The sequence below is a fragment of the Clarias gariepinus genome, chromosome 1 (assembly GCF_024256425.1).
Source record: "Clarias gariepinus isolate MV-2021 ecotype Netherlands chromosome 1, CGAR_prim_01v2, whole genome shotgun sequence".
Taxonomy (NCBI): domain Eukaryota; kingdom Metazoa; phylum Chordata; class Actinopteri; order Siluriformes; family Clariidae; genus Clarias; species Clarias gariepinus.
The window spans coordinates 45,240,362-45,258,183 of NC_071100.1; the positions used below are offsets into that span (position 1 = coordinate 45,240,362).

The window sequence follows — 17,822 nt, forward strand, 5'->3', positions numbered from 1 at the left end:
GTGAAACAACCAAGTAGTATATTCTGACAGCAGAATGAGGGGCACTCTACACTGTGCATGGTAGTGTTTAATATGAAAGTGTTTTGTAGGTTCACACTTTGTGAAGTTACAGGTATCGATTTTTAACGAGAATGTACAAGGTAATGTGTAAGGCAAGGAGGACCATACACAACATAGAGGTTTTATGTTTTTGGTTTTAATATTATGGTTGATCAATAGATGATCTATTTGACTGCAAAATTTGATATTTCCAGCAGTTTTAAGACAATAAAATAAAATTGGATAATATATTGTGGATGGTATATTCGAGCCACAAATGCCAAATCAGTGTCAAAGTTGCTAAGGGTCAAAGAACTGTAAATTTTGTATGTTTTTTTTTAATGCTATAACCCACAGTTTTGGCCAGCGTTGTGGCCATGTACATATGCATTTTATTATGAATGCTTAGCTTTAATATGTTTCTTGACACTTACTTTCTTGGATTCTCCATAGCTCTTATTATGTACAGTACAGGGTCACAGGAAGCCAAAGGACTCAGGGCACTGAGCGGGGTCCACCCTGGACAGGGTGCCAATCCATAGCAGGGCACACAAGCACACATACATTTATACACACTTACACGCTATGGGCAATTTGCAAACAACAAGTAGCCTAATCTGCATGTCTTTGGGCTGTGGGAGAAAACCAGAAAACCCACCAAGCACAGGGAAAACTTCTACAGTAAACTGCATGCACACAGACCCAAGGCAGGAATCAAACACTCAACCCTGAAGGTACAAGTGCTTACCACTGTGCCACCCTGTCTTCCCATCTTGGTTGAGTTTTAATTAAAAAGAATATATACAGGTGAAACTCGAAAAATTAGAACATAGTGCAAAAGTTCATTTATTTCAGTAATGCAACCTAAAAAGTGAAACTAACATAAACTTGCACAGCAAGATAGTTTAAGCCGTGATGTCATAATTGAGATAATTATGGCTTACAGCTCATGAAAACCCCAAATCCACAATCTCAGAAAATTAGAATATTGTAAAAAGGTACAATAGGCTCAAAATGTTCCACTCTAATCAGTTAATTAAGCCATAATACCTTCTACGGGTTCCCGAGGCTTTAAATGTTTTCTCAGCCTGGTTCAGTTGGAAGCACAATCATGGGAAAGACCGCTGACCTGACAGTTGTGCAGAAAAAATCATTGACATCCTCCATAAGAAGGGAAAGCAACAAAAGGTAATTGCAAAAGAAGTTGGATGCTCCCAAAGTGCTGTATTAAAGCACATTAATCGAAAGTTATGTGGAAGGGAAAAGTGTGGAAGAAAAGGTGCACAAGCAGCAGGGATGACTGCAGCCTGGAGAGGAGTGTCAGGAAAAGGCCATTCAAAAGTGTTGGGGACTTTCACAAGGAGTGTACTGAGGCTGGAGTCAAAGGCCCATGTGATATTTCAGTTCCCTTTCAAAAGCTACACTCGATGCTTGGAAACGCTTTGGGAACATCTTTTTGTGTTGCCGGTTGTGAAGCATGTGTGTATTAAACACGCCAAATTTTGCCTTATATAACCTTGGTCAGGAGACATCATCTGATGAAGTGCACCTGCAGGTTATAAATAGGAGTGAACCGGAACATTCCTTAGATCTTTTTGTCTTCAGGACTGTTTTGTTGCGTTTGTGTGTGTGTGTGAACAAGCAAAATTAGGAAAGGTTTTTGTCGGGTGGCCAGGGGGGCGGAGCCTCAACGATGCTCTTTCCCCTTCTTTAGCAACCTCCACTATGAGTTAACTCATTTATGGAGTAAGCCATATTCATACTGTGTTTTCGTGCCATCGACTTCGATTTATTCGAATATCGTTGATGCGGAAGCGTGGGGTTATACGATGATGCCCCAGATGCTTGTGGGCTATCTCTCTCCTGGGACATTATCCTTCCTGAAAAAGCCAACACTTTCTTCCAAGCCGTGTAGACTTTTATCTTTCCTGGTAGGAAAAGCTTTTCAGGCAGCAGGTCAAGCTGGTGCTGCACTGGACACTATGGCAGTTTTGCAGGCATATCAGGCTGACCTGCTGAAAGACTTGAGCACTGGCGGTGCTCTTGATGATAGGGCGTTCTTGGAACTACGCCGAGCCACAGACCTGTCTCTTCATGCAACAAAGCAGAAGGCCCATGCTTTGCGGCCGTTCTATGGCTGCAATGGTTTCCGCGGAGAGGCACCTGTGGCTAAAAAACGGGCATAAAGGATAAGGATCGTGCATTCCGCCATGATGCCCCATCTTGCCTTCCGGCCTGTTTGGCGACGCTGTTAACTCCGTCGCCACTAGGTTTCGGAAGGCGAAATTATATGAACAAGCCTTTGGGAAATTCCTTTCCCGCCGTGCTCAAGAGTGCTCGGACTGTCGGCCTGATCTGGTCTGACTCTCGCGAGGCGTGAAGCACAGAAAGAGCTGGGCACCCCCTCAAGAATGAAGTGTTCTCCCTGGCACACCCAGGAGGTCGGTGTTTATGCTCCGCCACACCGGTTTCGGGCAACACCGGTCACCAATGAAATGGTAGTTCTTTAGTCATTCTCCGAACATCTAACACCCGCCTGTAGGGGGGACCTACTAAGAGATGCTGGTCTTCCAGCCAGCGTAACCGACTATTATAAGTGCTAGGGCTCCCTAGAAGAACTAGAAGAAGTACTAGAAGAACTAGAAGAACTTATGCCCCTAAATGGAATGTATTTGAAAATTAGTGCATGGCAAAACATGTAGACCCAGTCCACTGCTGAATTGCTTCAGTGTTGGAGTTCCTGGAAGAAAAGTTGTCCTCAGGCTTATGCCCTAGTACTCTCAGAATGTAGCCGCTATTTCGGCTTGTTATGTTCTGACCTACAAGGTTTCTGTGGGAAAGCAGCCTTTGGTTGCCCGTTTTATTTGTGGAGCTAAACGGTTGAGGCCACCCACTAGAGCGATGATCGCTTCCTGTGACTTGGCTATTGTGTTCGAAGGTCTGATTGGCACCCCTTTCGAACCACTAGAGTCAGCGCCTGTCAGGCTTCTGACTCTTAACATGGTTTTTCTTATGGCCATTACTTCTTTGAAGAGAATTGGAGATCTGCAGGCTTTGTCAGTCTCCTCATCCTGCCTAAACTTTGCCCCTGGGCTAGTCAAAGCTATTCTGCATCCTCACCTAAACTACCTTCCAAAAGTTCTATTCTCGACCATGCACCCAGTTGTTCTTGAAGCATTCTGTCCCTTCCCCTTTTACAGCTCCAGAGCAGGAAAGACTTTTTACGTGCAGTAAATCTTTAGATTTACGATCACCGCACTAGCCAGTGGCATAAGTCAGAGTGCTTTTCATATTCTACAGGGGCCACAACCGGGGGGCGGCCGCCACTAGATAAACGCTGTCACATTGGGTGAGAGATGCTATTGCCCTAGCCTACAAGCGTGGTCATACTTTGCCTCTAGGAATCAGGGCTCATTCGACCAGGGGGAATGCCTCATCTATTGCGCTGGCAAGAGGTGTCCCCTTGCAGCAAGTGTGTGATGCGGCTGTTTGCTCCTCTCTGCGCACATTTGTTAGATTCTATAGTTTGGATGTTCATGCTACTCCAGGCTGACAGGTCCTCAAGTCAGCCTCCCAGAGCTAGCTCTGAGACCTCCTTGGCTATTGTGCACACACGCAACACAACCCTGGGGGCCCAGACACTTGCAGTGTGGCGGCGTGGGTATTTCCGTTCCCATAGCGTTTCCATGCAGGATTAAGGGTAACCTTTGGAAAGGGAACATCTCAGCTTACTTTGCTGTAACCCTGTTCCCTGAAAAAGTGGGAACGAGAGCGCTTAAATGCTGCACTGCTTGCGTGACTGGACGTCCTTTTAGACAAAATTGATTTAAGGAATGTCCCGGTTTACTCCTATTTATAACCTGCAGGTGCACTTCATCAGATAACGTCACCTGACCGAGGTTATATTGTTTATTTTGATACACACATGCTTCACAACCGGCAACACAAAAAGATGTTCCCATAGCGTTTCCACGCAGCAAGTAACCCGAAACGTTTTTCTTCTGCAAAAATGTCAACAATTCTGTGTTTTTCTATCAATATGGGGTTCTGTGTGTACAGTAGTAAGGAAAAAAAAGTTACTTGATAGAGTTGTTTTATGTTCTTGTTTTATTGATTGCATGTAATATTCGAATTTTCTGAGATTGTGGATTTGGGGTTTTCATGAGCTGTAAGCCATAATAATCTCAATTATGACAAATCAAGGCTTGAACTATCTTGCTTTGCATATAATGAGTCTGTAGTGACCAAGCGTGATTTCTTCGTCACTTGTTTGGACGCCCTTACAGTGAATTCAATAGTGCTTCAATGACAAGATGATTTGATACAATGATGACATAGTTTATCCTCAAGAAGAAGAAGAAGAAAGAAAGAAAATATATATTAAACAATTAGTATTGTCGTTATCCACACACAAAGGTTTAAGCATCAATTGAAAGCTTACATCTGATGGCGTCTTCACCTGTTCCACAAGCTCATTACGTAATTTACTAGGGACGCAATATTTAAACAATCTTTAGTAACAGTCCTTTGCCAGCAGGTGTCACTACAAAGACAAATAATGGCTCCTACAGAGTCTATTTCATATATTAGTTTCACCTTTTAAGTTGCATTACTGAAATAAATGAACTTTTGCATGACATTAAAAATTTTTACAGTACAGTATATGAAACACTGGCCAATTTAGTGTTGAAGGTTTCATGGCTAAATTTGACCAGCCTGGTGCCCAATCTTCATTGATTGTACATTCTACCAGTAAAAGCAGAGTAATAGCACAGTTTTGCTTAAAATATTGCAATGCACACAACATTATGGGTGACATATCAGTGTTCAAAAGAGGACAAATTGTTGGTGCGCGTCTCACTGACGCATCTGAGACCAAGACAACAAGCCTTTGTGATGTATCAAAAGCCAGGTCAGGGCAATATCAGCATACCACCAGGAAGGACGAACCACATCCAACGGGAGTAACTGCAGATGAAAGAGGAAGCTGTCTGTAAGGGATGTCCGGTACTAAACGGGATTGTATCCAAAAAACATATAACCACAGCTGCCCAACTCACTGCAGAATTAAATGTGCACCTCACATTCCCACATATATCTCTTGGTCGTTGTATAGAAAGCAGTTAAACATTTCTTGATGCTTGTATTATAATCTCTCTGTTTAATATTAAAACACTTCAAAATAAAGAACATCTAGTGCAAATTTTAACAAAACTTTTTATTATAGAGAATTGCTTCTTGCATTTTGTAGTGGATATTCACTCTTAGTCATAAAAGTAAAATGAGTTTGTCACTGCTGCAGGCAAACATATCACATTGTCATAAAGTAAGACGTGCTAAATTAAGTCAGACAGTTTCTTCAGTGCATGACTTCATTTTAATGAGTCACAGTTCAGCATGTTTAACAAAAGCAGGATATCGATATGGCGATAAATGACAAAGACAGCCAAACATTTTTACAGGAGAATCTGTGGTGTGGTGTTCACATCGTAGACTTGATGCAGTTCCAAATTACTGAGAAAAGAATGATCAAATGCTTGAGGATGTGTAAGAATGAGCAAAGAATGTAAAAATGGCCCGACCAAATGTTGATATACTGCTGTCTGCCAATATCAATCCTTTTTTGAAGCCCTGGGGCACAAAATGAAGAGAAAGCATCCATAACTGTAGATGATCAGAGCTGCAAAACAAACATGGTGGCTGATAAATGTGCACAAGCAGCACTTTAACACTGTGAGCACAATGAGTTTTGGTAATATGAATTTTCACGCTGATTTGTTTTTGCATTTGTTATTTATTGTAATGTAATGAACAGTGAAAAACGTTAGGCAGAAGCTACTGTAAGTGCAGACTGATGATTATCAAGATGAAGTTTAACTAAAAGAAGCACGATGTACAAAGATGAACATGACTAAATGAACTATGGCTTTAGCTAGGGCAAAAAACAAAAACTCAACAAAACAGACAGCATATCAGAACAAGGAACATTCTAGCTACATTTATTTTCTATTGTATTTCTTTTTTATTCATATTAAATTCCTATTAAAAATCTTAAATATTTAAGGTCATGGGCGGTCATATAAGCATTTCACTGCATATCGTACTGTGTATGACTATATGTGACAAATAAAATTTGAATTTGAATTTAAGACGCAAGACAAAGTGCTCAACTCAAACATGTCTATATTAAGGCAGGTTAATCACCTAAACAAGGTTGCAGGTGTTTACACTAGCAACATGACTGGGGATTATGTTGGGGATTGTTGGATAGTCCTGAGGTGAACATCAACATAAAAGTCTCAAAAAGCAAGTTACAAAACAGGTAAAAAACACAAATACAACAAGGGACAAATATAAACTGATGGCTTCTGACACACCTAACAGAAGGTCCAGGACAGCCAGTCTACCCTCCTATGTCGGTTCCACCGAGGCAAGCCTGGTTTGGAACTGACACTTGGTAGTGGCTTGGATTTTAACACAGCCCACAACCACCAAGTTACCACTGTTGGGCCCTTGAGCGCGGCCCTTAACCCTCAACTGCTCAGATGTGTAATGCGATAAAAAAAAAAAAAATGTGAGATAAAAGCGTCTGCCAAATGCCTAAATGTAAATGTAAATGGGGACAGCTGATCATCCTCGCAGTGGAAGACCACGTGTAACAACACCTGCACGGGATCAGTACATCCGAATATCACACCTGCGTGACAGGTACAGGATGGCCACAACAACTGCCCGAGTCACACCAGGAACACACAATCCCTCCATCAGTGCTCAGACTGTCCGCAATAGGCAGTCCATGAGGAGGAGATGCACTGCAGTACTTCAAGCAGCTGGTGGTCACACCAGATACTGACCGGTACTTTTGATTTTGAGCCTCACTTTATTCAGGGACACATTGTAAAACATTTTTAGTTTATGTCTTATGGTGTCGACTCTTTTAGTGTTCATACAAATATTTACACATTAAGTTTACTGAAAGTAAAAACAGTTGAAAGTCAGAGGACGTTTCTTTTTTTTGCTGTCTATAGGCCCTATATATATATATATATATATATTTAGGGCCCATACTCAGCAAAATATATACAGTGGTGTGAAAAACTATTTGCCCCCTTCCTGATTTTTTATTCTTTTGCATGTTTGTCACACCTAAATGTTTCTGCTCATCAAAAACCGTTAACTATTAGTCAAAGATAACATAATTGAACACAAAATGCAGTTTTTAAATGAAGGTTTACGTTATTAAGGAAGAAAAAAAACACTGTGTGAAAAAGTGATTGCCCCCCTTGTTAAAAAATAACTTAACTGTGGTTTATCACACCTGAGTTCAATTTCTGTAGTCACCCCCAGGCCTGATTACTGCCACACCTGTTTCAATCAAGAAATCACTTAAATAGGAGCTACCTGACACAGAGAAGTAGACCAAAAACACCTCAAAAGCTAGACATCATGCCAAGATCCAAAGAAATTCAGGAACAAATGAGAACTAAAGTAATTGAGATCTATCAGTCTGGTAAAGGTTATAAAGCCATTTCTAAAGCTTTGGGACTCCAGCGAACCACAGTGAGAGCCATTATCCACAAATGGCAAAAACATGGAACAGTGGTGAACCTTCCCAGGAGTGGCCGGCCGACCAAAATTACCCCAAGAGCGCAGAGACAACTCATCCGAGAGGCCACAAAAGACCCCAGGACAACATCTAAAGAACTGCAGGCCTCACTTGCCCCAATTAAGGTCAGTGTTCACGACTCCACCATAAGAAAGAGACTGGGCAAAAACGGCCTGCATGGCAGATTTCCAAGGCGCTAACCACTTTTAAGCGAAAAGAACATTAAGGCTCGTCTCAATTTTGCTACAAAACATCTCAATGATTGCCAAGACTTTTGGGAAAATACCTTGTGGACCGACGAGACAAAAGTTGAACTTTTTGGAAGGTGCGTGTCCCGTTACATCTGGTGTAAAAATAATACAGCATTTCAGAAAAAGAACATCATACCAACAGTAAAATATGGTGGTGGTAGTGTGATGGTCTGGGGTTGTTTTGTTGCTTCAGGACCTGGAAAACTTGCTGTGATACAGTAGATGGAACCACAAATTCTACTGTCTACCAAAAAATCCTGAAGGAGAATGTCCGGCCATCTGTTCGTCAACTCAAGCTGAAGCGATCTTGGGTGCTGCAGCAGGACAATGACCCAAAACACACCAGCAAATCCACGAAGACAAAACGAAGACTTTGGAGTGGCCTAGTCAAAGTCCTGACCTGAATCCTATTGAGATGTTGTGGCATGACCTTAAAAAGGCGGTTCATGCTAGAAAACCCTCAAATAAAGCTGAATTACAACAATTCTGCAAAGATGAGTGGGCCAAAATTCCTCCAGAGCACTGTAAAAGACTCGTTGCAAGTTATCGCAAACGCTTGATTGCAGTTATTGCTGCTATATATATATATATATATATATATACTCAGCAAAAAAAGCGTCGTGTTGCTGCTCAGTTTGTCGCCAAGCTGCTGACCCAGGAGCAGAAGGAACATAGCATCAAAGTCTTCCAAGAACTCGCTTGAGAGAACAAGAACTCTGCCATGTCCTTCATGTCAAGCATTATTACCAAAGATGACCCTGGATTTATGGGTACAAACCTGAGACATAGCAACGATCTGCACAGTGGAAGAGCCTGTCGTCTCACAACCGAAAAAGGTCAGGCAGGTCCGCAGCTAGACGATGTGCATGCTCATCATTTTTTTGTCAACCATGACTGTTACAACCACAAAATTAAAGCCTCCGGGAAAAGTATGCTGCTATAATGATGTTATTTTTTTTGAACATGTTAAGCTAACTCTATTCATTGCAAATGTTAGCACAGTTATTTCCCCAGCCCAACTGATTTAATGCTCAGATTTAATTGGGCAAGAGTTTTTTTTTATTTTTTTTATTAATGTTTTAAGATGCATCAGCCTACATTTAACACATATCTCTTGGTTGTTGTACAGAAAGTGATCACACACTACTTAATTGTTGTATTATTAGTAAAATAATGCATGCTTGAAAGTCATAAAAGCAGAATAAGTGTGGCTCTGCTGCAAGCAATCGTATCATCGTCGTCCCTTGTGATGAGTCACAGCTCTGCCTGGTTAACACAAACTATATTAATAGAGTGAAGGGGAGAAAGACACAGCTAAATACATTTTTTACAGGTGACATTCACATTATACAGTAGGCTTGGGGCACTTCCACATTATTAAGGAAAGAATTATCATCGAGAATCATATGCTTGAGAGTGTGCAAGAAAGAACGAAATTATTTGTACATGTGGGGCGAACAACCTGACCTAACACAAGGTTGGTATACTGCTGTCTGGCAGTTGTCTATTCTGCCAATACCAACCCTTTTGTGATGCCCTGGGGCACAACATCAGGAGAAAGCATCCATCACTGTAGATGACTAGAGCTGAAAAACAAACATGGTGGCTGGTAAATGTGCACAAGCAGCACTTTAAAGGACCGCACAGTGAGTTTTGGTAATATGAATTTTTCAAACTAATTTGTTTTTGCTTCGTCTATATTTATTGTAATGTAATGAACAATGCTTGGGGGGGAAAGCATGAATGTGTGGGATAAAGTAATATCATAAGTATTTTATAATACGACATAGTCAGTAATTATTATATTAAGGCTATGAATTAATATTTAAAAACTACACACTATACAGAAGTTGTATTTGGGGCAGGAACAGGTTGAAATGTCTTATATATTTTTTTTTTTAAGAATTTGCTTAAGGTGAGACGCCTAATAGCCTATGCATTTTACAACACCTGTCATTCCAATATGTCCTCTGGCCTCACTCGAAGATTGAAATAAAGTCTAATGTTATCAGTCATACCCATGCGTTTGTTCCTGTGGCCACAATGGGATAAATCAGGCATCTGAAAATATGATCAAATTTGTTATTTCTTTGTCAGCTCAAACCAGATCTAAAAAAAACTAAACCTTATTAAAATACAAATATGCAATGGTGTCACCCTAATGGCTCCAAGAGAAAGACGAAATACTTTGTAAATGCCTTTGGCAGTCCGTTAACAATCATTCACAGTCAGAAATTTGCAAACACACACTGTATATCTTATACACTAAGGTTAGGCAAGAAACAATCTTAAATCAGAGTCAAGGTAAAGAGTCCAATGTGTGTTATAATAGAAAATGTGCTTCAGGACTGAAGGAGTGTTGACATTCTTCCGTCAGAACAAATAATGCTAAAGAGAGGTGCTTGTATAATCGGAGTTTGCTGGGAGACAGGAGGAACATTGCCCCCCCAAGTGGCTTAAATATTTCACGACACTTAAATCTCCGTACTTTAGGTCAAATTAAAACATTTCTTGTACATGTAATAGGGGTGAAATTACTGTGTTAACAGTTCCAATAAGCATGGATTGCTTAATATGATAAAAAAAAAAAAAAAATTGGGTCTTTAAAGCTGCATCCTTTTTTCCTTTCCTGAGCCTTTGCTGCTGTTTTTATACCACTAATGGTTGTGGTTAAGTGTTCTTCTGTGTAGTAGTAGTAGTAGTACCACTTTTGGATGCTATTCAGAACGGCAGTGGCCCTAGAATCTGTTCAGCATTTCTGCCATTTCTGTGTCTGTAACTTTTTATAACATTTTGACTTTTGTTTAATAGTGTCACATAAGCTGAGCGCTTAACAATGAATTTATTACAAAACCAAACAGCTGTTTTTTTTAAATAAAACAAAAACAGCACAAATCTGTGTCTAAAACTCCTGATTTTAAGCAATGACTCCAAATATTGACTGTTTATTTTATTATTCTTTATTTCTCTTTATTGGTCTTTATAGAAGTTTCTTTTATGTAGAAATGTTTTAAAAGGCATCTTTTGCTTATGCCATATTTTTGTATGTGTCCAAGACTTTTGCACAGTACTATAAGTAAAACAGTTGTTGTTGAGCTTGCTGGAGAATATGAGTTCTTCTGGTAACTTTGTCACACTCGCTCCTTTCTAATTTTATGAAAATCCCAGAAGCATACATAAGGTTTTTGTTTCCATCTGAAAACTGGTCTGTCTTGTACTATTTTTTTTTTTTTACAGCCATGCATATATTCTCCTGTAATGTTATTAATTTATTCATTTTTAAATTATATATGGAAATACTGAATGTAATTTGTATTTCATTAATAAATAAATAAATTAATAAATGTATTTATAAATAAATAAAAATAAATGTATTTCAGTAATAAATAAATTAATAAATAAAAGATGAAACTAATGAATGAAATAGACTCATAACATGCAAAGCAAGATAGTTCAAGCCGTAATTTGTCATTATTGATATGATTATGGCTTACAGCTTATTAAAACCCCAAATCCACCATCTCAGAAAATTTGAATATTACATGCCATCAATAAAACAAGGATTGTACATAGAACATATCGGACCTCTGAAAAGTATAAGTATGCATATGTACTCAGTACTTGGTTTGGGCCCCTTTTGCAGCAATTAGTGCCTCAATGCAGCGTGGCATGGAAGCTATCAGCCTGTGGCATTGCTGATGTGTTATAGAAGACCAGGATGCTTCAACAGCAGCCTTCAGCTCTTCTGCATTGTTGGTCTCATGTCTCTCATGTTTCTCTTGGCAATGCCCCATAGATTCTCTTTAGGGTTCAGGTCAGACGAGTTTGCTGGCCAATCAAGTACAGTAAACCCACGGTCATTGAACCAAGTGCCAAGTCCTACTGGAAAATGTCAGCATCCCCATAAAGTTAATCTGCGGAAGGAAGCATGAAGTGCTCCAAAATCTCCTGGTAGACGGCTGCGTTGACCCTGGACTTACAGTGGACCAACACCAGCAGATGACATGGCTCCCCAAATCAACACAGACTGTGGAAATAAATATATACAGTATGAGAGACTATATAATTAAAGAATTTCTCTCGGGATAAATAAAGTTTCTCTTATCTTATCTTTTATATACATATATAAATCTGGTCAGCAGGGGGAACCATTGAGTGTTCTAACATTTTCTAGTAGATGGCTGTTCTGATCTCGGACCTGATAAAACACAGGTGAACAACACCAGCAGGTGACATGGCTCCCCAAACCACCACTGACTCTGCAAACTTTAAACTCTACCTTAAGCAGCTTGGATTCTGTGCCTCTCCTCTTGTGCTTCAGACTTTAGGACCTTGAATTCCAAATAAATGCAAAATTTACCTTCATCTGAAAATATTTGCAATAGCCCAGTTCTTTTTCTCCTTAGCCCAGGTAAGACGCCTCTGACGTTGTCTCTGGTTCAACGGTGGCTTGACACAAGGAATGCGACAGTTTCAGCCCATGTCCTGGATACGTGTGTGCGTGGTGGCTCTTGAAGAACTGACTCCAGTTGCAGTCCTTGTGAATCTCTCTTTTTGAAATTTTGAATGGCCTTTGATTCACTATCCATTTAAGGCTGCTGGACAACTGTCAAATCAGCAGTCTTTCCCAAGATTGTGTAGCCTACTGAACCAGAGTGTAACACCATGAGTCTTCCATAATCATCAAAATGAAAGGAAATAAACAGTTAGAATGTATCAGTCTGTGTAAATCTATATAATATATGAATTTCACTTTAAGAATTAAACTACTGAAATAAATCAACTTTTTGATTATATTCGATTGCAATTTATTTACATTAACCTGTATATATTTACAAGCCTACTTCAATGGTCACTATTCCTGAGGATTTTTTAAATTGTTTGCTTGTGTTTGTTTTTAAGTAGTTAAGGTGTTGGACTGCTGAATAAATGATCCCTGAATCCCATTTTTGGGCACCTGAGCAAGGTCCTCCAGCCTCAACTGCTCGGGTACAATCAAGCAACAAGCTGGCAACCTTACCCTGTAAATGCTGTAACAATGGATATTTCTAACCCTTCATGCCTTGTTGGACCCTTACACTTACAAGGAAATTAAAAACCTAACAATACAATATAAACCAACAGATATTTCACTTTTAAGAAATTAACCTTTTGCCCCATTTTGCAGCCATATGGGTAAAACAAAAGTTCTGAAATAGTCAAGTACATGGATGAAGACTAAATTAGAACAGGGTGTACGTGTGGTTAAATAAATAACACTCCACTGAGTCAGAGTGTAAAATCCAGGCCTCAGTCCAAATCCACACCCACACCGGGCAAGCCACAATAGGAGAAGCGAAATTAGCCAGGCTGGCATTAGCAATTTCTTCTACCAAAATGGATAAAAAGACCACAGATCTCAACAACACTGAGAATTCAGATGTGGAGTGTGATGTGTCCACAAGAAGAAAGCGTAAAGCAGAGCAGTCTTGTCTGGAGCACATGACTTCGTTCAACCATAATGAGCTGCATAACATCCTGCATGTGAGGGAGGAACGCAAGCTGGTACGAGATGTGGGACGCTTCAAAGACGGCATCTGTCCTGCGCATAACAAATCCATGGAGATTTTCTGCCGCAAAGATCAGCAGTGCATATGTAACCTGTGCCTTACGAATAAACACAAAAATCATGATGTCGTCTTAATTGAGAAAGAAGTACCTGAGAAGAAGGTATTTGTTTTCTTCCACTATGACATGTTATTATGGATAATTTTTTTTTACATTATATTTTTCTTCCTCGCTTTTTAGATTAAACTAGGGAAAATGCAAAGACAGACAACCAAGATGATTCTGACCAGAGTGAAAAAGGAACAAGATTTAAAACAAGCTACGTATTCATTCAAGGTGAATTTATCTATACATATTATATATACATTAGCTTTGTTTTTGTTTTTTATAAGTGACTGATCTTTTTTATGTGGAAAGGTACTGTATACCGTATTTATTATTTTATAATTTTAATTTTTTCTTTTTAAGGCATCAGCACTACAAGCAGTGGGACAGAATGATAAGGGTTTTACAGAGCTGACTCACTTCATTAAGATGAAACAGTGCGCACTGAATGAGCTGATCTTGGCTCAGGCGGAGACTGCCATGAGGCAAGTTAAAGCACTTTTAGAGAGACTGGAACATGAGGTCACTGATCTGAAAAGCAGGGATGCTGAACTACGGCAACTGGAGCAGCTCTCGAAAGCAGATAATGGCATCTGTTTTCTACAAGTAAGGACACTTTAGAATGCAAATATTTTGAAAAGGTAGACTATGAAGCCAGGAAGGAACTGCATTAAAATGCGAGCCAACCATACTGTTAAATCAAAAGCTCTGATGAAACAAAGGTTATTAGGCAGATAGCACTGAATGTAGAAAGTCTCCATCCACTTAAACACAAGTGAGTCACTGAGTAAGTGAGGTAAAGAGATAGGAAGTGAATAATCGAGTTCCATGGAGGGGTAAATGGATGTATGAGTGAATATATGAATAGTATTTGTTGCATGGTGATGGGTTAGTGGTTAGCAAGTAGCCCCGTACCTCCACGGTAGAGGGTTAAATTCTAGGATTGAGTTGTTTGTGTGGAGTTTGTATGTTCTACCCCATGCTTGGTGGATTTCCTCCAGATACTCCGGTTTCCTCCGGCAGTCCAAAGACATGCAGATTAGGCTAATTGATGTTGGATGGTGTACCCCATCTTGTGCCCAGAGTTCCCTGGAATAGGATCCAGGCACCAACAACCCTGTACAGGACAAGCCATATATTGTAGAGAGTGTCTGGATGGATGGGTGGATGGTGTTATTTCCATGGATGGATGGATAAATGGGTACTGTTGTTATCCCAAGGATGGACATTGTTTGTTGCATGGATTAGTGGTGTCACATTCAACATGGATGGATACAGTAGTTATAGTAGAAACTGTTATTCTTCAACTGTTAAAGAATACTGTTGAAGAAACTGTCTTTCCATAAATGGATGAATACTGTTTGTTGCATGTACTGTATGTATATGTGTATGTATATGTGTATGTATGTTTGTTTGGATAGATGGATGGATGGATGGATGGATGGATTTTTTCACATGGACTGATGGATTATGTTTAATTTATGGATTGCTAGATGGATGGATAATATTTCTATCCCTTAAATGATGAATGAATGGATTAACTGTTGCCATTCCAGAGAGGGGTCGATATTGTTCATTCCATGAATCGATGAATGGGTGCTGTTTGTTGCATGCATGGATGGATGGTTGCATGGATCTATGGATGAATGAATGAATATGGTGATTCCATAGACAGTTGAATAAAATAATATTGGATGGATGGATGGATGGATGGATGGATGGATCTTGTTCATTCCATGGATGAATGGCTGGATTAATGGTTTGATGGATGCCATTGTGATTAAACAAACAGATTAATGATGTGCTAAGGGCAGTAAAACTTAACAAAAAAACTTGTTAAAGTAAATCTAAGGCCTAGTTTTATCCATAAATTCTAAACTTATATTTAATCATATGATATTAGAATGTCACTTTTTTACATCATAATAAAATAAATACATATTACATAAATTATGTACAGCAAGTGAACAAAACTCCAGGATCAAAATATATGCTGCATAAAAAAAATCTTGGTATCAGTCATTACTTTTTTATGTGGGTCAGTTTATGATCATGGGAGCATGTTGCAGTATATGTTTCTAATTTTTTAATTGAATCTGCATAAATTCATTTCATTTAATATAAAGAAACGAGGGGGACTCAAAACTTTTGCACACTACTGCATATATGTTTTGTACTGCATATTCTATACATTGTATTCTAACTTATTATACTGCATTCATAACAGTTTAGATTCACATTCTCTAGAGTTTTAAACCTTAAGAAGATGTACAGTAAGTTGACATATGCCAGTTAATAATCCTTTTCAAGAGTCTATCTAAAACAATTTTTTTTTCAGAGTCCTTCCTCTTTACCCCACCTCACAAATTTCACCCAGATCCCAGCTTTATCAGTCCATCCATCCTGTCCATTCCAGCTTGCCAGAGATGCTGTCTCAAATCTAATCAAACAACTGCACGTAATCTGCCAGTGGCGATTCATGACAATCTCTGAAAGAGGTACTGTATTTTCTAAAAAAAAAAAATTCTACTTTGAATTTCGTATTTCATACTGAAACATGCATATTTCTTACTTCGACTTATTTTTTAATAGTAAAAAATACTGGGATTGTATCCGCACCACTACCACAGACATACCAGGAGCTCTTAAAATGTGAGTACTTACCTTTTGTTCTGTGTAAGTAGAGTTGGCTCTTCCCTATTCTCATCATTACTAGTTAAGTCATTAGGAGTAACTTAAGTTCTGTTGTTAAAAATGCTATATATATATATATATATATATATATATAAATTATTACTCCAGCATACCATACTACTTTACAAACAACTAAATTTTCCTTCAAATTCTTCCACAACAGATGCAATCAGACTTACTCTGGACACAAATACGGTGCATGACAACCTCCAGCTGAGTAACCTGGGCAAGGAACTGACTGCGGTTCAAATGTCCGAACGCTATCCCGTCCATCCTGACAGATTTGAAAGACGGCACCAGGTCTTATGCAGAGAAGGTCTGCGCGGGTCACCACGTTACTGGGAGGTGGAGTGCGGTACAAAAGGTTCATGGGTTACTATTGCAGTCTCATACAAAGCAATAAAGAGGAAAGGGAAAAATGCCCCACTTTTTGGTAGATGCAAAAGCTCATGGGCCTTGCGCAACTACGGAGGCATATACCAATTCTGGCATGACAATAAGTACCAGAAATCCTACACTGACAAATCTTTGAATTGTTCAAGGATAGGAATTTACCTGGATCATGGAGCAGGGATTTTGGCATTTTACAACGTCTCAGGTGACTTAAGCCTCATATGCAAGTTCCAGACAATATTTACAGAGCCTGTATATGCTGGTTTTGGACTGGTAGGGATTGGATCTCATATCCGCCTTTGTGATTTATAAGATTTGAAAGATGACCCACTGTATCAAGGAGCCTGCCCTTACACCTGTCGTAGTTCCGATTTACATGTTACTTTTTACAAAACATATTATTATTATTGTGACTCCATCTTCCATTTCCTGTTTTCTTTACTTGTATCCACCGGGTTTCTGGCTGAGGAAGGGGCACTGATTGCTTTGCATTTCACATGTAGTAAAGCATCTAACTGATCATAGAAGAGACTGAATTCTTGTAACCAATAATAATGCAGAAGGCGTGATTTATCAGAAAAGACAGGAAGCCTACTGTATCTAACCTCAAAGATGGAGAAAAATACTTATTTTTCTTTTAGAATTTTTTTTTTTTTTTACAGATTAACCACTTCACAATAGGCAGAACTACTCTGAGCATGTAAAAAAAAAGTTTAAAATCTGATAAACTTTGTAAACTGTGTAAATTCACATTTTATTGAATCACATGTCTAAACACCAAGGTTTGAATCTCTATTTGGAATAATCAGGTTGGAAGAATATGAAATTGTTCATGTAAACATACTGTAGCTATGGTGTCAAATGGGCTATTGAGAAGTAAAGATCAGTTGAAAATAAACTTTGAAGTCCATTTTAATGTTCCATCTTAAAATATTGTCAAGGTTTTCTAAGGATAAATGTTATTAATTGCAGTGATGGCCGCCATTAGTTATTCTAATAAATGACAATGTTTAATACATAACCTTCCAACATACTGCACATTCATTTGTTACATATTGAGCATATCTCAAAGATCTAATTTAGTTTGTGAAGTCGTGCCATGAAGTTTTTATAACAGAAAATTGCTGCTTTCCTCATAAGAGATTATCATGGGAATATGAAGGGGAAAGAAAAATCCTGATAAAAAA

At 39.1% G+C, this 17,822-nt stretch overlaps 2 protein-coding genes across 2 annotated transcripts in view; both read left to right on the plus strand.

Annotated features, from left to right (window-relative positions):
* The window catches only part of gig2q (grass carp reovirus (GCRV)-induced gene 2q), a 37,273-nt gene extending 35,048 nt beyond the window's left edge, over window positions 1-2,225 (plus strand). The window contains 1 exon segment of the mRNA XM_053495548.1: window positions 1,975-2,225. Within this exon segment, the coding sequence (XP_053351523.1) occupies window positions 1,975-2,225 (251 nt within the window).
* An 11,014-nt stretch (window positions 2,226-13,239) lies between these two features.
* LOC128521217 (tripartite motif-containing protein 16-like) lies at window positions 13,240-16,947 on the plus strand. The gene is made up of 6 exons (XM_053495541.1): window positions 13,240-13,605; window positions 13,684-13,779; window positions 13,912-14,154; window positions 15,887-16,046; window positions 16,141-16,200; window positions 16,406-16,947. The coding sequence occupies exons 1-6, from the start codon at window positions 13,273-13,275 to the stop codon at window positions 16,945-16,947; spliced, it is 1,434 nt and encodes a 477-aa protein (XP_053351516.1). The 5' UTR covers window positions 13,240-13,272.
* The last annotated feature ends 875 nt before the right edge of the window (window positions 16,948-17,822 follow it).

Excerpts from the sequence above, each read along its gene's own strand:
- LOC128521217 (XM_053495541.1), top strand. The coding sequence starts at position 13,273 with ATGGATAAAAAGACCACAGATCTCAACAACACTGAGAATTCAGATGTG. Across the intron at positions 14,155-15,886 it reads ATGGCATCTGTTTTCTACAA|AGTCCTTCCTCTTTACCCCA; the intron begins GTAAGGACACTT and ends TTTTTTTTTCAG. Across the intron at positions 16,047-16,140 it reads CATGACAATCTCTGAAAGAG|TAAAAAATACTGGGATTGTA; the intron begins GTACTGTATTTT and ends ATTTTTTAATAG.